At 51.1% G+C, this 27,180-nt stretch overlaps 1 protein-coding gene across 3 annotated transcripts in view; it reads left to right on the forward strand.

Moving 5' to 3' along the window:
* LOC125742802 (ras-related protein Rab-26) overlaps nt 1–27,180 on the forward strand; it is a 51,157-nt gene that overhangs the window by 9,399 nt on the left and 14,578 nt on the right. For all 3 annotated transcript variants that reach the window (XM_049015160.1, XM_049015159.1, XM_049015161.1), the window contains 3 exons: nt 2,605–2,646; nt 2,957–3,023; nt 11,020–11,072. In XM_049015160.1, coding sequence (XP_048871117.1) covers nt 2,605–2,646; nt 2,957–3,023; nt 11,020–11,072 — 162 coding nt within the window. The remainder of the gene's footprint in view (nt 1–2,604; nt 2,647–2,956; nt 3,024–11,019; nt 11,073–27,180) is intronic.

A 27,180-nucleotide genomic window follows, 5' to 3' on the forward strand; every position in this document is an offset into this window, starting at 1 on the left:
CCTGCTCAGACTGCTGACCCCGTGACCCGACCCCAGATAAGCGGCGGAAAAAGGATGGATGGATGGAATTTGACCTTTTTGTTGCTGCTGCCATTTTTTGTCCTTTGGGCAGCTAATTCTAATGAATTAGAGCTTTGCCGGCTTTGGTAGGAGCCTCCCTGTGAGGGTCCGGGAGGGGCCTGGTGGAGAATGCCCCCCTCCCACTGCCTGCACGCAAAGAAGCGCTCGCAGAGCACGGTGTGAGAAAATGGATTGAAGTTCTTCTCAGATACTCTGCCTTCCTCAGGGCACTGTTCAGTGCCTCCTTTAATGAGGGCTCAGCGAGGCACACTGGCTGGACTGTCGACCCGCTGGCGCCGCCCTGCTGGGCTGTAAAAGAACTGCAATCGTTTTGTTTGTGAATCGGAGTGGTGCTGATGTAGAAAACACATGATATTGAAGCCATCGCGTGTGTACACACCTCTTGAGGGTAGGATCGATGTGCTGACTGTGGTCCGCTGTAGCTGGTGGCTGATTGGATCATTTTGGCTGCCCTTCGCGTTCGCCATGACAGTCTACCTGGCCCATGTAGCATTAGCAAGAGTTAGTGCATTGCACCTAAAATCAGGAAAGGAGAACAAATGCGTCCGTCTGTACATGTATTTGTACATGCTTTTATAAACATGGGGGCATTTGTGGGAAAATCACCCCACAAGGATAGTGAATTTGAAATCTGAGACTGCAATGCGATGTGCTTACATGTTACATTCACCTGAGCCTGGATTCCGTTACCTTCTGTTCATTGGGGGCAATTGGTCCCCCACCCTGCCTAACCAAGCCCTACACAGACGCGGTCATCTGTGAAGTTTCGCCTCACCGCTCAGCCAGGGCATGTGCGCAGGTACCCAGCCGGCCAGGGCATTTGCGCAGGTACCCAGCCGGCCAGGGCATGTGCGCAGGTACCCAGCCAGCTGGGCCTGAAGGACTGCGGCTCGTGCTGGGAGACCCACCTGTGACATCAGCGCGGAGTCACAGCCACGCGTCTGCATGAGTGCTCTGCTGTGACTCTGCTATGAATCTGCTCTGACTCTGTTCTGACTGTGTTTGAGACTCATGGCTGGCGTTCTACTGATGGGGGGGGGGGTGGGGGGGGGGATTCAAAGGCAGGCGGATAAACGTCGTCCTGCTGGTTTGGAAATTACAAAAATGAATGTGGAAAGACAACAAATTTAAAAGAGTTGTTTGTGGTGCTCGAACATGAAAGACAGAAAGATTATTTATATGCTGGGCAGGTCCTGTTTGCGCATTTGGATATTTAGCGAGGCGTTTGACTGTCCCCCCCCCCCCCCCTTCATGTTGTTTTTTCATTCTTGTCACAGCTGTTTGTTGCCTGAGGTGACTTGCAGGTCAGCGGCTGCGGACACGCTGCGTAACGTACCATGAAATGCGGTAAACGAATAGCAGCGTGAGGTCAGCCTTGTAACAGCAGCACGCAACATGACTCGCTAACCTCAGCCGAGTTTCAGGAACAGTGATGTGAAATCGAAAGGGTGATTCACGTCGGATGTTAATTACCAGCGACCGCCCGCTCCTGTTTGGCATTTGCAGTTCCCATCTGCTACATGCACCCACCTGTCCCAAGCCGTAACGCTAACCCCGAGGTAGATGCCTGTGAGTTTGGTGAGCTTGGGAGGGGGGGGATGTGTCTGTGAGCTGGCAGAGAGACCGGTTTAAGTGAGCTTGTGTGTCACCGTGGCAATTTAATTGCTGTCCTGGGCCAGCTGACAACTGAGGTAATGCACTTGATTGGAGCTGCTCACGTGTTTGTTTCGGCCGCAGTCAGCGGGAGCCGCTGTTGTGTTCTGGGTGTGATGCGTTCACACGCTGGGGAGCAGCTTGTGGTCCTTTAAGTTCACCGTTTCGGTCATTACTGTGTCTCTTTCTGTCCTGGACACTCGGAGATGAGCACGAGATGTTCTGCTGTGGAACCTGATCTGCACCCCCTGCCCTGCAGATGGCCATTACCCAGAATCCCCCTACAAACTTTCAGATGTTTTATCCACCTTGTGCATGGAGCGCATTGGAATGCAAAGTCGCACGAACAGATTGGATGTTGATCAGGCTCTGGGGCGCCTGATCGGATGCCGGGGGGGGGACCACGAGGCACAGAGGCCAGGGGTGGGAAGGAATGCAGCACAGTACAGTAACGGCTGAATAGCAGCTGTCACTCTCGGTTATATTAATGTTTACCTTTGGGTCCAACCAGTCAGTGATTGGTGGCCTAAGGTAACCCCTCCCCCCATCGAATTTGGGGCTCCTCTTCTCCTATCGTCACCTCTTGCCCTCCTTATCCCCACCACTCTCCACTGCCCAGCCTCAGCAATGTTCACGGAGACTGGGGCAGAATTCAAGGTCTCGGAGGGGTGGGGTCTGGGGCGTGGCCAAGACTGGAGAGGAGGGGCCACTGCATGGTGGAACCAGGTAAGACAGGCTGCAGTGCCAATGACATCATCTCCACCTGCAGCCAATGAGAGAAGGGCCCAGAAATCTAAGACGTTTTATCTCGTTATCTCAGTGGTGACCGTTTTAATCCAACGTTCTTTCCTGTTCTTTTTCTGTTCCCAGAACAAAGTGCTGAACATCGACGGGGCAAAGGTGAAGCTGCAGGTACGATGGACGGGAAGGGGTCTCAGATCGCGGGCTGAAGAGCCACTTTGTTAGATACACTCCGGGGCTGAGAGCCTGGGGGGCAGAGAGAGGCTGTGCAGTCAGGGGGGATGTGGGGCTCGCTGATTAGCGGGGGGGCCGCCTGACCCCAGCAAGGCCCTCCGTCAGCCCATCAGCGGGCTAGGCTACTGCGTTTGGGGGTGAAACATAACCCCCCTTGTTTTAGTGTGTTTAATCGCACGGCTGGAGGTCTTTACCCTGTTTTTGTGGTTTTTACCCTGTTTTTCGTCATGTCCGCCTCTCTCCACAGATCTGGGACACGGCTGGCCAGGAGCGATTCCGCAGTGTTACACACGCCTATTACCGTGACGCCCATGGTGAGCCTGCTGCCGGACCCCCTCCCACTGCCCCCACGTCCCCAGTCCCTCCCCGTATGACTGTGTATCAGATCCCAATTCCCCACCTGAGGCCATTCACCGGCACCCCCCTCCCCCACCTTCATCCTCACCTGTTACTGCTCTGAACCCCGGACATTATGAATATTGGAACATAGATCCAGATTATGAAGAGCCTTTCTGTTGGTAGAGCTAGTAAGTCTAGTTTTCTATATCTATACCCCATCCATACACAAAGCCAGCTGAACTAATGGCATTTCTAAGCCATTCCACTGAGAATAATTAGCCAATGGGAGTGTTGCACTGAGGAGGGCGGGGCCTTGGCATTGCAGGTACCTCCCTGCATTGGCTTCATGGAGAGAAGAGAGTCACTGAGAGATGGTGGGGGTGGGGTACCACTGCTGCCCCCCTCCCGCTGAAATGACATCTCTGAACCCGCATCCACACCTCGTCCACGTGACTGGTGATGCCCAGCAGATAAGCTCGATTTAAAGCCAGTCAGTCGATTTAAGCCATTCATCTGCACGGTGGAAATCATCTGGCTTTAATTCAGCCCAGACTGATTTTAGAGCCCATGGAGTGAAATATTTACTGCCTGCGTGGCGCTCTGGGGGCCGTCGCTCGTTAGCGTTAGCGAGTCAGGAGGTGCACTCAATTCCTCATCGATTCAGACACGCACATTCTGCACTTTAAGGGTATTTGCATACAGTTCGCTGTCACCATGTAGAAACTACAGCCCACTTTATACATAGTTAGTTGGATGTCCCTGTTTGAAATGCACAATTCCTGGGCAGCCCCCGATGCTGAGTGTCCTCCCTGTTATGCAGCGGGGGCTTGTTGCGGGGGCTTGTCCCCCCTCTGTTTCCTCTTCAGCAGATGGAAGACGTGGCGTGATCCTTGGCGGTCAGGTGACTTACTGGGCCATTACTTTAGCTGTATGTGTGAGGTTATCGTCTTGCTCTAGGATGAGTTTGGAGACATTCGCTTGAACCTAAGCAGGTGAGATGTTTCTGTGCAGCGACTGCCCTTCGGTGAAGATGAGTTAGCAAGGAGCCAGAGACAGTCAATCACTCCTCTTCATGCTCCATGCTTTCTTCTTGCTGTCGCTCTGATACAGATTAATCTTGGTCTCGTCTGTCCGTAAGACCTTTCTAGAATTTTGCAGACTCTTAAATCCTCTTTGCAACCTGTAATCTGGCCATCCTGTCCTGCTGGTTTGCCTCGTTGCATTGCAGCCTCTGTATTTCTGTTCCTGAAGTCTTCTGCAGATATTAGTCTCTGACAGACACACCTGCCTCCTGACTTTTTAATCTGTTGGACCGGCGTTTGGGGATTTTTCTTCACTCTGCTGCAGATTCTTCCGGCCTGCCAGTCCCTTTGCAGTTGCTGAGCTCATCAGTGCTCTTTTTCTTCTTAATGACTTTCCAACCAGCTGATTTTGGCTGGTGGCTCTTACGTTTTTCAGTCCTATGATGGCTTCTTTGACTTTGACAGACCGAACTCTGACCCTCCTGGCAACTGGGGCCTGCAAAGGTGACCGGTAGCTTAGCAGCCAGCCTGTTCACCTCTCGCCTGCACCGATAAGGCGATTAAACACGCCTGAGTGGTCGCAACAGCTGCGAAGCCAAATGTCCCAAACATTACGGAGCCCTGAAATGGGGGACTGTGTATATAAAGAGCTGTAATGCTTTCATGGTGAGACCGAAATGTACACAAATACCCTCAGTTTATAGTCTAGGATGTGCACTTTAATCACAAGTGAATTGCTTGATTTATAAATTTAAAACTTTTGGAGCGCAGGGGTAAATCAAGGACAAACGTGTCTTTGCCCCAGTTACCATGGTGGGGGTTGTATGGCTTTGTTTTGTTTTCCTTTCTTGGCCCTAAGAATACCCCCCCCTGCCTTTTTATAACCCCGCCCCTAACCCTAATTGCTTATTGTTAGTGCTTCCCATTGGTCAATGGTAAATGGACTGCATTTATATAGTGCTTTTCTACTCCTACGAGTACTCAAAGCGCTTTACAATTCATGCCTCACATTCACCCATCCACACACCCATCCACACACCAGTGGCGGAGGCTGCCATGCAAGGCGCCAACCTGCTCACCGGGAGCAATTTGGGGTTCAGTGTCTTGCTCAAGGACACTTTAATGGGGACAGGAGGAATGAGGGCTCGAACTTGCGACCCGCCGGTTACTGAACGATAGCACTGCCTCCTGCGCCACTATCTTCCATTTCTGGGGGCGGGGCCTCGGTTCTTTTCACTGCCCAATCATGCTTGTTTTTGCCTAATTAAAATGATGTGATGTGACCAAGGTGCCGTGAAAACATCTTAAGCGACTCGACCATTAATAGGCTCCTTCACCCGCAGGCTGGCATTAAGGTCATGGTCTGCAGCAGGCACTCAGCGGCAGGTAGCCCCTCCCATGTCCGGCCCTCATGTCCCGCCTCCATACCCCATTCCTCCATGCCCCGCCTCCATATCACACTCGTCCATGCCCCGCCCCCATATCACACTCGTCCATGCCCCGCCCCATATCACACTTTTCCCTGCCCCGCTCCCATATCACACTTGTCCCCGCCCCGCCCCCATATCACACTCGTCCATGCCCCGCCCCCATATCACACTCGTCCATGCCCCGCCCCATATCACACTCCTCCATGCCCCGCCCCCATATCACACTCCTCCATGCCCCGCCCCCATATCACACTCCTCCATGCCCCGCCCTCATATCACACTCCTCCATGCCCCGTCCCATATCACACTTGTCCATGCCCCGCCCCCATATCACACTTGTCCATGCCCCGCCCCATATCACACTTGTCCCCGCCCCGCCCCCATATCACACTCCTCCATGCCCCGTCCCATATCACACTCCTCCATGCCCCGCCCCCATATCACACTCCTCCATGCCCCGTCCCATATCACACTCGTCCATGCCCCGCCCCCATATCACACTCGTCCATGCCCCGCCCCCATATCACACTTGTCCCCGCCCCGCCTCCATACCACATTCCTCCATGCCCCGCCTCCATACCACATTCCTCCATGCCCCGCCCCCATATTACACTCGTCCATGCCCCGCCTCCATACCACATTCCTCCATGCCCCGCCCCCATATCACACTCGTCCATGCCCCGCCCCATATCACACTCCTCCATGCCCCGCCCCCATATCACACTCCTCCATGCCCCGCCCCCATATCACACTCCTCCATGCCCCGCCCCCATATCACACTCCTCCATGCCCCGCCCCCATATCACACTTGTCCCCGCCCCGCCCCCATATCACACTCCTCCATGCCCCGCCCCCATATCACACTCCTCCATGCCCCGCCCCCATATCACACTCCTCCATGCCCCGCCCCCATATCACACTCCTCCATGCCCCGCCCCCATATCACACTCCTCCATGCCCCGTCCCATATCACACTCCTCCATGCCCCGCCCCCATATCACACTCCTCCATGCCCCGTCCCATATCACACTCGTCCATGCCCCGCCCCCATATCACACTCGTCCATGCCCCGCCCCCATATCACACTTGTCCATGCCCCGCCTCCATACCACACTCCTCCATGCCCCGCCCCCATATCACACTCCTCCATGCCCCGCCCCCATATACTGCAGTTGAACCAAGGACCCTGCCCATTGCCTGGGTCACCCCCGCCCCCCGATACTGAGCCCTAAAAAGTAAGCAGCTCCACCTTGAGGAATTTCACCTCGCTGGCCTGGGGGGTGTTCTCCTCCCTAACACGTAAAATGAAGCTTCACCGCCTTAATGGTGCACAGATGTCAGCAGCTGGGTAGTGAGTGTCCCCTGTGTACAGCAGCAGTGACAGTGACAGGCACTCGTACCCGTGTTGTTTGCACAGGGAGTCTCATGTTCCCTCCATCCCCCCCCCGACTCCCCTGACGCCGTCTGTGCTCCCTTGAATGCAGATTAATTTAATTTGCATCACAGGCATTAATAGGCGCCCGTTGTTTCACCAAATAAAAGCGCCTGGGAAACAATCAGAGCGGAAAGGTTCTGGAAAGCATCGCTTCCGGCAGGAGGTACTTGTACGCAACCCTCCCATATCCCGATGGAGTTGGAATAAATGTGCCTGAGATCAGAAGGTTGCTGGTTCAAATCGTATATGCTATCTGGACCTCAGAAGGCCTTGTTAGCGTTCCCAGCTTTGGCCACCCTAACTCCGTTCCATCCCTAGATCCCACTCAAGCTTGCCGTGCGCTCTCCTGTTCTTTTATGTCCACCCATAAATTTAGCAGAGCCTTAAAGGGATGGGTGGCTGTCTGACCTGCCCCTTTAAGACACCTCCCACAGTCCTCTTTGTTTTGCTCTTGGTCCCGCGTTGATGCCAATTTGAAGCCGTAATTCTTCCGTGATGTGAGGCGGTGACGAACATCAAGTACCGTCGACGGCAGGGAAACATCAAGAGACGATTGATGATAATATTAATGACTTTCATACGATGCAAGGAAAACCAGCACGATAACAAAGAATCCGTCGCTGGCAATAATGCTTTAATGGGATTAGCATATAGATCGTTCTCGGCAGGCTCTAATTTGTCAATTGATTAACCTCTCGCTCACTTTGCTCCGTCTGAATTTTTACTCCATTAGTGTTTCCTGTTTTTACACCCCCACTTCGTCCTTTCCCACAGGCGAGGCAGATCTGACCCCCACCCCGCCTCATGCAGCGTTTATGTGTCCTGGAGGGCAGAATACATTGAGGTTATTTCCTGTAAAATAATTGTTTTATTTATAAATCATTTCTTTCTTGTGATTGGCTGGCACCAGGGCTTCCCTGCTAGGGATTGGCTAGCTCTGCGCCCCATTGTGAGTGAATCACTGGCATGAGAATAGGCCGTAATGGACCTTGGAGCTATGTTCTGATTAACAATGGACTACTGAAGCAGGTGCTGATTGCTTTGAATCTCACGTGTCTGTGTGTGTGTGGGGGGGGAGGTGGTGTTGGGCGTACCCTGTGTTCCTCACCAGAAGCTGCTGTCGGAGAATGTTGAACATTTTGTACCCTAGTTCGCTTGGGAACAGTGGAGGCGGTATTGAGCAACATCAGCTGGTGTCGCGAGGGATTTAGGGGCCCCTCCTACAAATGAGGGGGGACTTGTCCTATCTACAAATCGACTGCCAGGTTGTTTAGAATAATAGAAATGCCTTATTAATTAATCCCTCGTGGGGAAAAATTCTCTCTTCGTCTTCCCCATCTCACCCTCCATAAGACACACAGACACACATACAGGTGACAGCAAGCTTGGGGGTCACAGCACAGCCAGCATGCAGCAGTCCTGGAGCTGGGGGTTAAGGGCCTTGTTCAAGGGCATAGCAGAGGCATCAATATGCCAGCTTTGGGATTTGAACCAATAACCTTCTGATCACAGGCAGAGAGTCGAAACCTGCAGAGCCACACAGTGCCCAATAGGGCTGGGTCATGCATCAAGATTTCACCTCTGGATTCTCTGTTCTAGCTTCAGTATCAGTGCTCAGGTCTCATGGGTCCGGCCTCAATCTGGGTCTCAACCATTCTGCCTCCGACTGCTGCTCAGAAAAACGCCCAGAGACACATTGGAGAGCAGACACTGAGTATCATGCTTCCTGCGGTGTTCAGGAGGAGGAGGAGGATCAGCCGATAGATCTCAGGCGAGGCTCCTTCGGAGAGGCCGGTGCTGCCTCTCTGTGAGTGACGGAAGTGAGATGACTGACTGGCAGTAACACACTTACCCTGCGAAGGGTGACCAGTTAATGAAGCTCACCGATTGCCTTCAATTAGAGATCACTACACACTTGTATCGTTTAACCCTGAAGAGGGTGTGGAGGCTGGCCTGTGTCCCGGTTGCCAGATAACACGAGGAGAGGCGCCTCTGCAAATGAATGATCCCCAGCTGACCAATTAATGGAAGCAGGTACAACGCCCTGGAGAATTATCCGGCATCTTAGGCTCTCTTTTATTAGCCTACTGTAGCATTGGGACATTGTGTGTGTCATTTCCTCACACCTCCACAGCTGGGCGTTCGAGCCCCGCCCCCGTTGTGTGGGCGGAGCCTGCATCACGGTCTCTCCCTGACATGCAGGCTTCTCCTGGGGACTCTGGCGCCCCCTGGGTTCACTGACCTTGCCTGTAGTGTATGTCCCCCCCTAACCCTGACCAGCATCAGGGGTTGAAATGTGAATGTTTTTGTCACTTTCTATCTCTTCTCTCTTAAATTGCCGTCCCTCCACTTTTGGTTCTTTTTGTTTAAGGTAAAAACCAAACACACTGTAGTTTTCCTGGTTTTTCTGCCCCAGTCGAATCCCGGCATCATGCCCCAAAGCCCTGTGCCAGCCTCATGCCCTGATGCCCTGTGCCAGCCTCGTGCCCTGATGCCCTGTGCCAGCCTCGTGCCCTGATGCCCTGTGTCAGCCTCGTGCCCGGATGCCCTGTGCCAGCCTCGTGCCCGGAAGCTGGATGCCGTGTGCCAGCCTCATGCCCTGAAGCCCTGTGTCAGCCTCGTGCCCGGAAGCTGGATGCCGTGTGCCAGCCTCATGCCCTGATGCCCTGTGCCAGCCTCGTGCCCGGATGCCCTGTGCCAGCCTCGTCCCCGGAAGCTGGATGCCGTGTGCCAGCCTCGTGCCCTGAAGCCCTGTGTCAGCCTCGTGCCCGGAAGCTGGATGCCGTGTGCCAGCCTCATGCCCTGATGCCCTGTGCCAGCCTCGTGGCTGGATGCTGGATGCCCTGTGCCAGCCTCGTGCCTGGATGCCCTGTGCCAGCCTCGTGGCTGGATGCTGGATGCCCTGTGCCAGCCTCGTGCCTGGATGCCCTGTGCCAGCCTCGTGCCCGGATGCCGGACGCTGTGTGCCAGCCTCGTGCCCGGATGCCGGACGCCATGTGCCAGCCTCGTGCCCTGATGCCCTGTGCCAGCCTCATGCCCGGATGCCGGACGCTGTGTGCCAGCCTCTTGTCCGGGTCCCGTCTGCCAGCCCTCTTGTCCACCCACCCCCTCCTGTCTTCCTGATCCATCACATTATACTTCCCTCCTTTTGTAGTTTAGTAAGCGTTTCTTATAACGACCCCACCTGGGACCGAAATTCTTTTAGCTGCAGGCTCTCTGTTCCAGTTCAGATACACAATAATGTGCATCTTTGGAGGTATCCACCAGGGTGTCGGGGCTGAATGCCCCATCAGAGGGATGACTAACTCAAGTAAGTAGCATACAGTACCAGTTAGAAGTTTGGACAAGTCAAGCCACCTACAAAGGAAAGGGATCACATGACTTCGTGTCACATGACTTGGCCACCTGACTCAATAGAAATTTGTTTTGGAGGAGTCTGACCAGAGAGTGAAGGCAAAGCAGCCAATGAGAGCTCAGCGTGTCTGTGGGACCTCCTACCGGACAGCTGGTGAAGCATCCCAGGAGGCCACCTCATGGTAATAGCAAGGTCAGCCAGTCCCCGGGGCAGTTTGGGTTAAGGGCCTTGCTCAAGGGCCCAAAGGGGGTACCCTGCTGACTCAGGGATTTGAACTGGCAACCTTCTGTGTCCCAACTAATAGAGCTGGTCCCAAGTCTTTTTTTTATATTTAATACTGTTTGGTCAGTGCATGATTCTACACGTATTGTTTTATAGTTTTGATGTCTTAATAATTATTCTAAAATGTAGAGAATTGTTCAAATAAACCTTTTTAAGGGTAGGTGTGTCCAAACTTTTGATTGATATTGTACATACCCACACGAAGCCTGAGCGGAAGAAGTGGGATGTGAGGCGGGCGAAGGGGAGGGCCCAGGCGTCTGGGCCGAGCACGTGTTCTGGAGGACGTCACGAAGCTGTTGAGTATCTCGTGACTTGTGGGGTAGAGGGGCAGAATTGCGAGCTGCGCCAGGCAGTGCCCGTCGAGTGATTTCCCCCAGCGCCTGTACCTTTCAGTACTCGGCTCGCTCGAGGGTCGCGCTTGTGACTCTCGCTCTCCTCTCTCCCCAGCTCTCCTGCTGCTCTACGACGTCACCAACAAATCATCTTTTGACAACATGCAGGTAGGACGGGCACTGCCTAGGGGCTTGACGAATGGGCCGCGTGGTTTGGCGCTGCCCCCGCAGGCCGGGGTGGGCGATGCCTGACAGAATGAGCATTTTTCCCTGCATAAACTTACAGGGACAAATATGAAATTTTTTTTTCTAAGAGTATTAACTTTTCCAGGACTTCCCGACCCAGACAGTGTAATTTTCCTGCTAGGTATTCCACTGGTTGGTACAATGCAGTGTTGGCGTCTTGTAGTATGTTATCGGTAACTGTGGCCGAAGATTGGTATCACTCAGACGTGGGACACCACAGGCTCTCCCACCTGCCCCCTTTGGTCCCCATTTGGTCGTGTGCTTGTGGCTCGATGGTATGAAGAACCTGAACGAGATGCCAGCTAAATCAGGTTCGCTTTTCTAAACTTCCCGCGCAGTGAATGCTGTGGTAAGCATCACCCTGACAGAATGCTGTTTACAAGGACACCAGCTGTGTGTGCTGATCCATCGTGGTTCATGTGGGGTCACACTGGTCATGGACGGGTCAAGATGCAGGTTGCCAGATCTGGTGCAAGGTGATAACCATGATGGAGGATTCTCTACCTGACTGGTAATAGAGGTAAACATTGGGACATCAGTCAGACGTTATACAACAAATTATACGACACAGACGTATTTTCTGAGGGAATGTTGACCAATTTCACTTCGTCACCAACAGGGGGCGCCGGTGGTGAAACTGGCCCTGGGTGCAGACGTCTGCTGTATGTGTGTGTATGTGCATGAATGCATGTGTGTGTTTGTTAACATGTAGATAAACATGCTCTCTGCGCTCATGTGGGCTGGTATGATCCGGTCAGTGTGGGGGGGTGGTCCTGCAGGTATGCCTGTCTCCCGCCTGCGTGCACGGCGATCTCAGTCCAGATGGCCTGCCGACACCGGAGCCGCGTAATTTGCGTGTTTCGCTGCGTCTCCCACCTGTGACGGACCACCGGCCTGTCGGGGAGGTCTCAGGTCAGGCCCGGGCCTCTCAGGCGGGTGAGTCAGACGCTGACTCAGCTCGGCCACTGCATCCACAGGCTTCTCCTGACGATCAGCTGGCTGCTCCTGTGCAGTCCTCTCTCACTGACTGGGAGACATCTCCCCCCACCCTCCCAGGGCCGTGCACTTTACCCCCCTCCCCCTGCCCATTTAGAAATCTTTAACACCTTTGAGGGGTCAGCAAGAATGCCCAGACCGCAGCTTTATATACGGGCGGGCCCACAGAGGCACTGGCTAGACTTGAAAGCTGATTGGCCCCCCGAGTTCCCATCCTCCAATCACACACCGATTCAAAACACATCATTAGCTAATGATAACTTGGCCACTCTTATGACCTCCACCATAAAAAAAAAATATCCTGGAATCGGCCCTTCCAGGAGTTGCCGGAGGTCAGCATCTACACAGCTTTCAATGATAATGTTATGTGGCACTTTTTAGAATTAGAATTTAGTGATCAGTGTTGACACAGCACAGCACACTACACCGGAATGTGTCCTCTGCATTTAACCCATATGTGACGATGTGACATAGCAGGGGGCAGCTAATTCAGTGCCCGGGGAGCAGTGCGTGGGGGCAGTACCTCGCTCAGGGTACCTCAGTGGTGCTTTGCTGGTCGGGGATTCGAACCAGCAATCTTTCAATGACAAGTGCGCTTCCCTAAGCATTAGGCGACCACTGGCCCACTTTGCACCCCCGCCCCGCATCGCCCCGCCCCATTACACTGTGCACGGCTCATCTTAACCTTAGTATTAGCTTTCCATTCCCAGATTCCAGCATGGCTGCGAAATCTAGGAAGGTATGTGCACATTTTTCATTAGCATGCAATAACATGCATATACGAACAGTAGGACGTAGTACTGGTCTGAAGTGATCCTCAGCGACCGTCAGATTTTAGTCCAGTGTGGTGTATTAAAATAGTCCTCGAGGTCGGCCTTATCTTCGCCTCTCAGGACTTGAGGAGATTAACATCTCTGAACAGCTCAAGGATCAGCAGACTTGTTGAGGTTTTTCTCGTCCCGCTTGAAGCTGCCTGGTTCTAAGAGCCGGAGTGGCTCACTGCCTCTGACGTTCTCTGCCAGACACCGTGTGTGTCTGTGTTTGTGTAGATTATATTTATATTACATTGTGAGGACCAAGTGTCCCCCTATAATGTGATAAAAACTTATTTTGATGTTGTGGGGACCATTTTTTGGTCCCCACAAAGATCTGTAAATGCAATCAAAAAACTAAAAATACTAAAAATACTTTTCATATGGGGATTAGAGTTTTCCCCATAGAAATTAATGGAGAGTCCCTGCAAAGATATAATTACAAACCTGTGTGTGTGTTTCATCATTCAAATACGAATGTGGCCCCCATTGCCGAACCTGATTGGTTCGCGTCGTCGAACCCGATTGGTCTGCATCGCTGAACCTGATTGGTCCGCGTCGTCTAACCCGATTGGTCTGCATCGCCGAACCTGATTGGCTCCCGTCCTGCTCCCACTTTATTCTGCTCCCTTTCATTTCCAGGCATCTGCAGCTATTGAAGTTTCTGAGGATCTAATTAAGTGGCGTTATTTCTTTTCCTGGCCTGGTGGGATCACAGTGCACACACACGCACACACACACACGCACACACACACACACACGCACACGCACACACACACACACACACACACACACACACACACACACACACGCGCACACACACGCACGCACACACACACGCACACACACAGGTGGGGGCATTCGGAGCTCAGGCTAGCGGATCTCGCTCACTCCCCCAGGCAGCAGGAGAGACATCTGGGAGTGTCGTTCTGCGATAAGGCCGCATTATTATTTAAATGTCAGGTCGAAGCCCCCAGAGGCGAGTGATCACAGTGTGCTTGGCTGGGGGGTACGGACACCCCTCCAGGGACGGCTGCCTGCCCCCCCCCCCATTTTTCTTCCTTCTCCTCCTTGCTGTTTCCATTCTCTCATTGGTGGCTATTTCGGAATCACGGAGCAGTTTTGCATAACAAATCCCCCCACTCCCACAATGGGCGGGGAGTGATGGAGGATCGACAGAATCCCAGGCCTCCTGCTGTTTGAACGGAAGCCAACCCCCCCCCCACACACACACACCGTTTCCATGGCTCCCGTTGTTCCGCCACTTTGGAAAGCAGTGGTGTGAGTCACATTGCTCGCCGCATGACGCACTCACGGGTTCGGTCGCCATCGGAAATGGGGCCCCGCCCCTCTTTCAGCCGAGTGCTCTCACCCGAACGGGTGAGGCTTTGGAGAGAAATGTCACCATCTCAGCATGATTGCAAACAGGCGACTTAGTGTTTAAGGAAATGTCAAGGCTGTGGGTTCAGTCAGAAGGTTTTGGGTTCAAATCCCAGAAGATCACTCAAGTAGGATGGCAGTTAACCTCACATCCCACCTGTACACAGTTAAATGTCAGACGGGGAGAGGGGTGTGGACAATCCCTGCATGGGACAATCCTATAGCCTAGTTATCAGTAAAATAAAGCAGTACGCCCCCCCCAAAGCACAGTGGCCCTCCCGAAAACCTCTGCCCTAGCTTGGTAATCCCTGAAAGATCAATCCTGCAGATGAGGGCAACATGGTCTGTCATTCGTTGTTAATTTGGGGGGTGGAATCGGATGTGTCTGTGATCTTCTGGGGTCACTTGGAGCTCCACTGCGAGGAAGGATGTGGCCAAGACTGGTGGGATTTACAGAGCGGACTCTCGTGTGGCACTCTCCTCCTCCTCCTCCTTCTCCTCCTCCTCCTCCTCCTTCTCCTCCCCCTCCTCCTCCTCCTCCTCCTCCTTCTCCTCCTCCTCCTCCTCCTCATCCGTAATTAAAATAACACTGGATACGGGGGTGAGAGTACTCTGGCTGGAGTCACACAGCGGGGCCTGAGGTATCGGGTTAAAGTCGCGGGGTCGTCTGCGCTCGAGGAAGAGTGCCCTGGTGAATACGCTCCGGCAGGAAGCCTTCCGGTGAATCTCACACTCTCACACAGAGCTGCGGTTCTCAACCAGGTCCTCCACGTCCCCCCCACCTGCATGGCTGCGCGATCAGGGGCATGATGATTAGCTGACAGGTGAGGTTGTGTGCGTAGGTGGCGGAAAGTCCTGGAAATACGGAGGGGGGGGGGAGCTTAGCACTGGTGGTGCAGGGATCGCAGGTCCATCTGTCATCAGGAGCCGCTGGGTGAGATTCCCGGTCTTCCGTTTGGGATGCTGGCCAGCCCGGGAGAGACGTAGCTGGCGGCTTCCTTGCCCCCCCGGAAGTCCAGTCCCCCCCTCCATATAAGGCCTCAGCAGGATTCACATATGGGGCAGGGGGGACGGATCAGGAGGCTGGAGCTTAGGATCCTTTGTGGATAAAGGATCTTTATTTGTCATGGTGCATGTGACCTAGAGCACAACATAGAAGCAGCTTCCATAACATATAAATAACTTACAATCATTAATACATGCTTGTGTAATCACATACATTATAGTAGGTACATGAGTGTGTGTGTGAGTGTGAGTGAGTGTGAGTGTGAGTGTGTGTGTGTGTGTGTGTGTGTGTGTGTGTGTGTGTGTGCAAAGTCAGCCCTCTGTACCCATGGCGGATTGGTTCCAGGCCCCCCCCCCCCCCCCCCCCCCGATACCAAAATCCGCCGATGCTCAATCCCTTATGTAAAATGCAGCAGTATTTGCATATGAGCTGCACACATCCTCCTGTATACTTCCGGTATCATCACTGTTTTACTTATAATCCCTAATACAATGTAAATGTTATGGTCATTGTTGCCATACTGCATTGTTTGGGGAATGATGACAAGAAAAGTCTGTTCAGTCACATGATAGACTGTAGTACGTATAGAAGGTAAATTCATCCATTTTCTCTCTCTCTCTCACATGCAGACAGACACACATACACTCACCGACACCCAAAACTACACATCACTCCTTTTGCGTGGAGCATATATCCCCCCCCCCTACTTTTTGTGTGGCTGATGACATTTTAGCCTTGGAGGAAAATAACAGAGTATCATTGTGCTATACAAATAAAATTATTATTATTTATGTATTATTATTTATTATAGGCGGACTATGTATTTACTCATCAGTAGACGGTGTGTTTACACATCACTGACCTATGTATTTACTCATCAGTAGACGGTGTGTTTACACATCACTGACCTATGTATTTACTCATCAGTAGACGTGTGTTTACACATCACTGACCTATGTATTTACTCATTAGTATATTATATTTACATTTTAATAGACTGTGTACTTATTCATCAATAGACTGTGTATTTGCTCATTGGCACACTGCGTATTTACTCATTAATGTGCTGTGTATTTGCTCATTGGCACACTGCACATTTACCCATTATTGTGCTGTGTATTTGCTCATTGGCACACTGCATATTTACTCATTAACGTGCTGAGTATTTGCTCTTTGGCACACTGCACATTTACCCATTATTGTGCTGTGTATTTGCTCATTGGCACACTGCATATTTACTCATTAACGTGCTGAGTATTTGCTCATTGGCACACTGCATATTTACTCATTAATGTGCTGCGAATTTGCTCATTGGTACTCTGCGTATTTACTCATTACTGGACTGCGTATTTGCTGTAGTTATTCCTCCACAGAAGTTCGTCCCTCGCCCGCCCCAGATGACCCTGCCCATCCCTGGCTTAGTGATTAATCTGATCACAGTTAGCTGGGCTCAGGCCGGACACTGGCGTTAAATGGATCGCGCCCCCGCTTCCCCCCTACTATCCTTCGGTGTTTGTTAGTTTGGCAGCACAGGGTGTTTGCAGTGTGCGCGACACCCTGGGGGGTGTCTCAGAAACACAGCCCCATGGGACTTGTTTACTTATTAAAGTTTACAGGCATGACCGGTGCAGGGCGCTGAGCTCCCTTCCAGTCGCACCCGGGGCGGTACCCTTTGTTAGCACAATCGCAGCAATAACCACTGTGAGTCCCCACACTGCACGCACGGCCGGTACACCATCGGAGCCTCGTCTGGAGGTGTAGGACAGATGGGGGGGGGGGCGGGCAAGCTGAATGATTGATGGACTCTGTACCACTTGGCGTTTATTCCTTTTTTCTTAAATTGACAGGGTTTCTGTCACTTAGATTTTTGTCTCAGTCCCATGCAAGTGCGATAACAGCTTCACGCCACGGAAAGCTTGCTGCGTTGAACAAGTATTTATAATTTGCTGTGGACAATTTTTTTCCCACTTTTTTTCCTCCTTTCACCAGACAGAACATTTTTCCTTCATCCCCTGATTCCATCCTCTTCTCCGTATCGTCACCTGGGACGCCGTGGCTGATCATTGGGGCCGTCTTCATCAGTGCCTGTTTGTAAAACAGCGCCGAGAGCGTCTGGCTGATGCCTGTTTTATTGCGTTCGTTCAGACGTCCCTCCTTTTCTTGGGTCCTTTCGTTCTCTGTTTGACTCAGGGTCGTATCCATAGGCGGCGGAGATCACGCTTTAAAGGGGATGTTGGCGAAATGCCACCATAATGCTGCCCGTCGTTTTAACTTGCAGAGCAGTTACAGTAGCTGACAGTCGACTGACATTGTCCTTGGTCACTATATTACCTTTGATACCATCTGTCTCGTTATATTGCAGAGGTATAAAATGTACCAGCTGACTGCAGTAATGTACAGACATCCCAAACTATACACAAAGGGTCTCTGAGCATATAAACCTGAGCTCTCAGGGTTGTTCCAGTGCTAAATCCGGCACGCACACACAGACACACACGCTCACAGATGCGCGCACAGTGATGTAGAACATGGCCTGAGACGAGGCAGACACCTTCGGGGCTTCATGTCACCAAGATGGATGGATGTTGTCTGAGGCTCCACCCACAGTGGCTTATCTATCCAATAAAAAAAAACCAAGCGCTTATCTATGGGAACCAATCAGACGTGAGCAGCCACCACTGAAGGATGCCGGTGGAGACGGCATTATCAGTTAGGTTAGCATGCAGGCCGCAGCGTCGCATTTTTGCCGAGAGCGATTGCCGTGCGGCAGGGTGGCTGGCTGCAGATCTGGAGCGTTAACCGCCTTGACTTTTTACAAATATGCATTAGTGCTCATTAGCTATTTAAGTTCCCTGTGTATTTGCAGGCTGTCTGTGGACCAATTAGGCCATTTGACAAACATCAAAACTGCAGGTAATAAAATTACACAGAGTGTTGCGATGAACAGCAAGTGTATTGATGTGAACTCGTTATGGTTTAAGCCGGCTGCTTGGGCAGAGAGTACTGCCATTCCAGTGGTGAGGGAGTGTTTGATTGGGCTGGCTGGGTGAGTTGCGGGGGGGTGGATCCAATAAAGAGATCCCCCCCCCCCCTCAGGGGCAGCTTGGTGATCTTTCCGCCACACCTGGACACCCGCTGCTGCCTCAGAGATACCTGTCATTTCCTGTCCTTCCCAGCTGCTGGCCTTCATTGATGGTGGGGGTTTCGATATGCCAGGGTTCGTGACAGCTGGAGGATGTGTCCATCATGGAAACAGGATGCATCGAGGTGCTAGTGACTGAACCACAACCGTAGAAACATGACCGTTCAGCAAAGGGGACATGACTCCGCCTCCATGAGTCTAGGGCCCGCCCATCTTTGACATCACCACGTTCCGTGTCCATGTGAACGGGAGTCGCATGGGGAGTGGGTGAGGACCGCGTGATCCAGGTATATAAGATTCTAACAGGTCTAGATGCTCTTCATCCAAGCTCACTTCAAAGTGAGCTCTGATTCAAGAACCTGCAGCCACATTTGGAAGCTAGTGAGGGACTGCTCTAGTTTGGACCTGAGAAAGTCTGCCTGACGTGGAAGGTCGAGCTAAAACCTTCAATTCCTTCAAATCTGAACTTGACGAGATCCTGCCAATTTTATACTATTGGTTTAGTTCCCTCCAAGCGAGCTCGATGGGCCCAATGGCCTCCTCTCATTTGTAACCTTCTTGAGTTTGGGCCGCCGACACGACCAGCATGCGTCCCTCAGCCGGTGGCGTGCTGCTCACCTCGGTCCTCTCCACCCAGCACACACAGTAATACACAGAAACATACCCTGCCCCTCTCTCATTCTTACACAGTTTGAATTGCCCCCCCCCCCCCACTCGCCCCACCTATCGCCGGCAAACTTCTTCACACCCCGCCCCAGAAATAAGAACTTTCTGTTTGGCCTTGAATGCCTGAGTGTTGTTGTGGAAAAATCAGGAGATCTGGGGAGATTTGTGCAAAGAGCATCTTTATTCATGTGGCGGCGTAACAGCCCCCCCCATGCCCACTGGGAGTGAACACACCTAGAAATATTTGTTATAGATATTTATACAGCGGGAAGCACAGATCAGCAATGTGACCTAACCCAATGTTCCGTTACTACGGGCGACTCTCTCAGAACACAATGTCCTTGTAAATAAAACATTATCGCAGCCATAGCCACAGAATGCTACCGCTGGCGGGCATTGTCCCGGCTGGCCTTCGTACGTCTTACCGGCGCTTTCTCGCTGCTTTCTCTCTGTTCCGGCTTCCTCCTTTCCTCGTCGCTCTTCACGCAGTCGTATCTTTATGTTTCTCCTCGTTTTAACCGTTTACGCTTCCCTGCAGTGAAGCAGATTATCATCCACCCCACCCCTCTGAAATCACAGCGACAGTTATACTCAGTACAGTGTGCAGTGAAACGTTCGGTTGCCTAGATCCAAGCTATGATGTGTTAAGCATAAAGAGACAAAACGTTAAACAATAACCGTAAATAATGTGCAGTTGGCAGTAAAGTGTCAGGTCAAGCAAATAAGTAAATAAGTGTTTATATATGTACAGTGAGTGCATGTTGCGATGGGCTTAGGTACACTGCACTGGTGTGATGTGTGTTTCAGTGGTTAATTCTGTGCCTGTGATCAGATTGGATCCCAAGATCAGCAGCGTGGTTTCACTGTTGGGCCCTTAAACCCCCAAGTATTTTCTCAAAAAATATATGTTGTTTTGGATGAAAATATCTGCTGAAGAAATTAAATGTGATGCAAAATGTAATTTTTAAGCAGAGTGTCCTCATTAAGGATTGAGATTAGCTGGAAACTGAGCTCCCCCCCCACTGACTGAAACCCCCACCCCACCCCTGAAACACTTATGGATCTTATTATGTCAGATCCCACACCCTGCCGGAACCTGTTTGCGATTCATGGCAGAGTGTGAACATGTTTCCTCCCCTGACCAAACCAGCCGCCTGTCTGCTTTGTTTTCCATTTTTTTTCCCTTCTATTTGACTTTTTGTCAATTGGGAAAATGGATTTTCTGTCTCCCGTTGTCCCTCGTCAGGAGGAGCAGGAGGGCCGAGGAGGAGGGCAGGGAGGGAGCCGGTGGATCGGCAGCCTGATACCAGCACTTTGGCTCACGCTGCTCACTGTTCTCTCTTTGTTTCCTGCTGTTGTTTTTCTTCTTTCTGTGAGGTGACCCCTCTGACCTGCCAGCATCTCGCGTTGGTCCTTCCTGCCTCTCAGAAAGGTCTCCGTTATCGTCCCTGACACAAGCCCTCTGCTCCACTCAGCCCTACTGCTGTGACATTTAGGAAATTGTCATCGATTTGGACGATGGTACCAGGTGCAGTTCTGATGGCGTTTAGTGTGAGGCTTTGCACCCAAACTTAAAACTTAGTCATAGAACTTATCCGTACAGCACCCTGGCCTTTCCTTCTAGGACTGGTTGGGTCTGCAATTCACACTGCCCCCTGTCTGTTTGTTGATGTAACTGCACCACTCCCTGTGGTGCCAAGGGAGACGATAGTAGCTAGAGGTTCGAGGCCCAAGTATGGAATCACCAAGTAAGGGTCTAAATGCTGGACGAGCATAACTTCACCCCCTCCTGCTCCAGTAGCTCTAATATGCGAAGGGTAGCATCATGTGACCAGTAGCCCAGCCAGTGCCTGAAACCTGGAATGAATGAGTTACGTTATAATTAAGGAGGCAGCAAAGCAGGGATGTAACAATATCAGAAATTTACTAGTCAATACCAGTGAAATTTCAGGATTTCTGATACCCAGTTCGATACCATGGAGTTAAATCAAAAACACAACGATAAATCCAATGAATTTCAACATTCAGTCCTTTGTTAAAAACATCAGTCACACTTTACCTGATGGGGCACAAATACTGTAGCATTACGCTGTTACTTGTGTATTAACCACAAACTAAGTCTTAATTTTATAGTGATCTCATGTTCGTTCATCATTAATGAATCGTGACGTTTTTTTCAAGCAATTACTATACTTATTACTATATTTGTTAATTTGGCATATCGTCGTGAACTACTGAAGAAACTACAAAGGAACAAGTAATGAATAACAAAGGTGAAATTATATCCTGCTGTACATAAAAATAACAACAGAATACAACAGTATGAATATGTGCTACCATTTTATGAAGATGGCAGATTCCTGTAAGTATAGCATCACTTTTCTTTGTTAGTTCAAGGTTTTTAGAAAGGAACAGCATGATAGAATGAGGAGATGGCATCTGGGGTGGTAGCCTGGGTAAGCAAAATGTTTTTAATAAACATAACAAAAAGACATTATGACATCCCACAAACTATACAGTGAAAGTAGTTTTTATCAGCACAAGTAACTTTTAGTGATCGGTTTGTGATCTGTGAACATTTTGTGACTGTCAGGATTTAAACCAGACCATGTTTATGAATGTAACACAAGTGGTTCCGTGGTAATAAGCTACTGTGGTTATATCCAGTTTTTGTAAATATATTTTTAAATTGGGTGGGGGGGGGATATTAGAGGGGAACTAGAACACTTGTATGTGTATCTGCTGATCCCTTCAGGTCTGGAAGAAATGTCTCCGGTCGTAAATCCAGTGCCACCATGTTTTAAGAATTCTCGCATCGACTTGGTACCGAAATATCAGCTCTCCTGACATCCCTGCAGTGTAGTGGCTCAGTGGGTAGCACTGTCGCGTCATACCTCCAGGATTGGGGGGGTCGAATTCCCTTTAATTGCCCCAGCCCTGTATATATGGACTTTGCATGTTCTCCTCCTGTTTTTTATGGCCTTTCTCCAAAGTCATGGGGTTAGGGGAACGGTTTTTGCGATGGCGGCCTGTCCGGAGTATGTCCCCCCCCCCCCCCCCCACGCCCCCTGAGAGAAGCTCCAGGCTTACTGTGACTCTCTGCTGGATATGTACTGACAGAATACCGGCAGAAGAAATAGATCTTTTATTATACAGCAGCAACAGTCTAGGGGTCTCTTCTTATGAAATAGTTGTTATTAGTCTTTTCATGGGAGAGTATGACACAGAATTCTCAGAAGGAGCTAAATGTTCTGCGTGATTTGATGTCTGTGTTCCGGCGTGTTTAAGATGCTAGATGCTTCGCGGGTCGCGTTAAGCCCTCGACCTAAACGCCGGTGTCCTGCTTACCACTGGTTTCTCCGAAGACCCTGTGAATCCCGGCACAAGTTTGGTTCAGTTCCCACCGGCATCTTCGGAGGGACGGCCCCCGTCATCGCCAGCTGCCCCCAAGGACAGGAGGAGCGTGGATTCACCTCCTCTCAGGACGAAGGAGAAGGTCCCCCCCACCACGAGGAAGAGGGGCCCCCCCGGGACTGAGAGGAGCGTGACCGAGAGCCGACAGCAGTGCATGCTGGGAAAGGAGCCCATTCCCGCTGAGACGGCGTGGGGGTTCGAGGGCTGAGCGGCAGCTTGGAATCTGTCAGCGTCCCTCCGTGGTGGTGATGCTCGCCGCTCGCGTGGGTGGGGTGGCAGCGGGGACAGGCCAAGGCGTGCGTGACAGACAGAGAGGCACATGGATGGTCTTATTAGTCAACGGCATGGAGGTTCCATCTGCATGAGACCCTGTTACCTCCAGCTCTCCTGGCGAGTGCCTAGCTAGCAGTTAATAAAGATTAAAATTCAAATTAACACTGATTTACATCCATCCATCCATCCATCCATCCTTCCATCTTTTCATCATCCAACTGCTGTACCTGTGGCCACGTTCAGTGAAGTGGTAGTTTTTGGCCTACAGGGGCCACCAAACCTCAGGGGCCCCAGGTAAATGGGTGTTTCTTTAAGATAAGAGACTTTATTGTCATTGTATAAGAAACACAATGAAATTTGTTTGGTAGCTCGCGGCTCAGCAGCAAAGACGTATACATTAATGTACCACATTAATATAAAATACAGTCTCATAGACATGGTGTAAATATAAATAAACCTAAGATAGCTATTAGTAAAATACAATAAAAAGAAATATATATATAGCAGTCTACAGTCTGCTGGATGAAAAAAAAATCCTAAATTATTTACAGATCAGTGGGGGGGTAAACACCCCCGGCGCCTGGATACAGGGTGTGGCGTTAATGTCGATTTGTGTTCTGCTATAAATGCAGTTTCCTGGTTTCTCTGGCAGAAGTGGCTGGAGAAATAAAGCAGTGAGGGAAGGTTTGCGGGGCCTTTGGCTTTTTCCGTATTTCTGCATGATCAAATTTATAGTTAAATAAAGGCAGATTTATTTAGCCAACAACCATTGCAGTCAGCAGCAGGATGATTAATGAGCGTGAGACTTGATGGGGGGGGTCTGTACAGTCAAACGGCGATGCTCCGTTGTGTATGTGTGTCTGTCCCAACAGACTGGGTCTCAGCACCCCCAGGCCATTGGACGCTGTCACTTTTCGCCGGGGGGGGTAGCCTTAGTCTACTGTTTAGCGACAGAATGTCCTACGGGAGAAGACCTAGATTCTCGACGTTTTGTTTTCCATGTGTTTGTCTTACTCAGTGGAAGATGTTATACTGTGAAATTCTGACTTTTTCATACATATTGATGATCTTCAGTTTTTTTCTTTTATAGTTTTACAGAGTTTTGTGCATAAATACGTTCTCTTGAGCTCTGGGCTTGCTTGATCAGCCTGCTTGAGAAACTCTACGTGCAAGCCCTTTGGTTGTGCCATCATCTGAGCACATTACATTATTCTGAACTGAGTCTGCAATAGGAGGATGTTCTTCTAAGCTGGCTTGCTCTGGGATCGCTTGATTAGCCTGAACTTGGATCTCATATTGTATTGCTTTGCTCTGGGCTCGCTTTATTAGCCTGAATGTTGAAGCATATTATCCTCTGAGCACAATACATAATGCTGCACAGAGTCTGCAGTTGGAGGATGTCCAACCAAGCTGACTTGCTCTGGGATCGCTTGTTTAGCCTGAGCACATTATGAACTTGGATCTCGTATTGTACTGCCTTGCTCTGGGGTTGCTTTATTAGCCTAAGTGACAAAGTATGTTATCACCTGCACACAATTGATTATCATGGACTTGTATCAGAGACTGAAGGATGTCTTGCCAATATGCTGAGCTCCGGGCTTGTTTGATCGAGTTCAGATCTCACTTCACATTGTTGTGTTCTTGGCTCGTCAGATGACAGTTAAATTTTAGACAACATGCAGTGCAGTCATGCTCTGGGCTCGTCTGATTAGCCTGAGCTGTTAATGTGACAGAGGGATGCGGTAGGTGCCCATGGGTGCTTAGCCTGCCTGGGCTCCTCCACACGATGGCGCTATGACAGCACTTTGGCTACACTGGCGTCCCCTGCTTCTTGTGTCCACTTCTAACCACTGCGCCTCACCACTGCGCCTCCCCTCTGTCCAGTTTCTATTTCGCCAGTGACATGTTTTTATCAGATTCTGTAAAACATTCACGATCACGTTCCTCTGTAATTGCGATGCTTCTAACTTTCCTAGTGCCTTTTCACATCTCCACCACACTCCCACTCACGCGTGCTTTTGTTCCTAGAAGTGGTTAGACAGCAGGTGTGGTTGCGATTAGCAGGCCGCTGTACAAAAGTAAGTAAACTTTACTTTCCAAGTGTCTTTCGCAGACAAAGCTGCCACAAAGCGCCGTACAAAACATATGAATCCCATTAAAAAAAGACAAAAGACGATTTCACAGGATCGGCTCACATTTTACCAAAAGCCTGAAAAAAACGTACGTTTTAAACTGCCCTTAGACCTTAGAACACGGCCAGCCGAATAGGGAGGTACCGGGTCCGTTATGTACTGCGGGTCCTGACCATGTAAGGCTCTGAATGGACCTTGGAACACGGCCAGCCGAATAGGGAGGTACCGGGTCCGTTACGTACTGCGGGTCCTGACCATGTAAGGCTCTGAATGGACCTTGGAACACGGCCAGCCGAATAGGGAGGTACCGGGTCCGTTACGTACTGCGGGTCCTGACCATGTAAGGCTCTGAATGGACCTTGGAACACGGCCAGCCGAATAGGGAGGTACCGGGTCCGTTACGTACTGCGGGTCCTGACCATGTAAGGCTCTGAATGGACCTTGGAACACGGCCAGCCGAATAGGGAGGTACCGGGTCCGTTACGTACTGCGGGTCCTGACCATGTAAGGCTCTGAATGGACCTTAGAACACGGCCAGCCGAATAGGGAGGTACCGGGTCCGTTACGTACTGCGGGTCCTGACCATGTAAGGCTCTGAATGGACCTTAGAACACGGCCAGCCGAATAGGGAGGTACCGGGTCCGTTACGTACTGCGGGTCCTGACCATGTAAGGCTCTGAATGGACCTTAGAACACGGCCAGCCGAATAGGGAGGTACCGGGTCCGTTACGTACTGCAGGTCCTGACCATGTAAGGCTCTGAATGGACCTTGGAACACGGCCAGCCGAATAGGGAGGTACCGGGTCCGTTACGTACTGCGGGTCCTGACCATGTAAGGCTCTGAATGGACCTTGGAACACGGCCAGCCGAATAGGGAGGTACCGGGTCCGTTACGTACTGCGGGTCCTGACCATGTAAGGCTCTGAATGGACCTTGGAACACGGCCAGCCGAATTGGGAGGTACCGGGTCCGTTACGTACTGCGGGTCCTGACCATGTAAGGCTCTGAATGGACCTTGGAACACGGCCAGCCGAATTGGGAGGTACCGGGTCCGTTACGTACTGCGGGTCCTGACCATGTAAGACTCTGAATGGACCTTGGAACACGGCCAGCCGAATAGGGAGGTACCGGGTCCGTTATGTACTGCGCGTCCTGACCATGTAAGGCTCTGAATGGACCTTAGAACACGGCCAGCCGAATAGGGAGGTACCGGGTCCGTTACGTACTGCGGGTCCTGACCATGTAAGGCTCTGAATGGACCTTAGAACACGGCCAGCCGAATAGGGAGGTACCGGGTCCGTTACGTACTGCGGGTCCTGACCATGTAAGGCTCTGAATGGACCTTAGAACACGGCCAGCCGAATAGGGAGGTACCGGGTCCGTTATGTACTGCGCTTCCTGACCATGTAAGGCTCTGAATGGACCTTAGAATACGGCCAGCCGAATAGGGAGGTACCGGGTCCGTTATGTACTGCGCGTCCTGACCATGTAAGGCTCTGAACGTAAGGACCAATATCAAGAACTTGATTCTGAACTGGACTGGATGGTTAAGCGTCGTTTCTGCTGTGGAATCTGGTGTTTACCTCAAACCTTCCTCAGTAAATACCCATAAATACAGACAAGCTCTATAAATGATAAAGTGAAACAATTCCCTTTTTAAATGTCTTATGTGATTGTTCTTGCCTTACTTGCCCATAGCCTCATCACAGTGAGTCGTATTCTTTTGTATTAAAATTTACGAGCATAGTTTGTATTCCAGTGGAATATCCAGTTAAATACAGCTTCTGTGTCCTTCTGTGTTTTCACAGCAGGATTTCCTGCGCATGTCCTTCCTTCTTAATCTTTAATGATTAGGAGCAGAACACCTTCTTCGTCTAAAGTGAAACAGCTTTAGTTGATTTCTCGGTACACGGCATTCTGGGAATCGCTCGCAGTAGCGTAAGAGGTGATCTCCCGCGGGAGGGTCCATCATCCGCCACAAGCGATTCCAGGGATGATGCCCAACAGCAGCACGGCAGCTCTGATCAGCTTTATCTCCCCGCCCTGTGGGGGGGTTTCATAGAATCTGGGGGGGTATGGTCTTCACTGCAGGGCAGCAGGGGGCCAGCTCAGGTAAGCCCTTCCCCCCCTTCCCACGGCATGTCAGTCAGGCCCATGTGGCGGCCCGGTACAGAGCGGTCAGGAAAGCTGGGATTTGGAGCTCTGGCAT

This window comes from Brienomyrus brachyistius, chromosome 5, assembly GCF_023856365.1.
Source record: "Brienomyrus brachyistius isolate T26 chromosome 5, BBRACH_0.4, whole genome shotgun sequence".
In the NCBI taxonomy this organism is placed as follows: Eukaryota; Metazoa; Chordata; class Actinopteri; order Osteoglossiformes; family Mormyridae; genus Brienomyrus; species Brienomyrus brachyistius.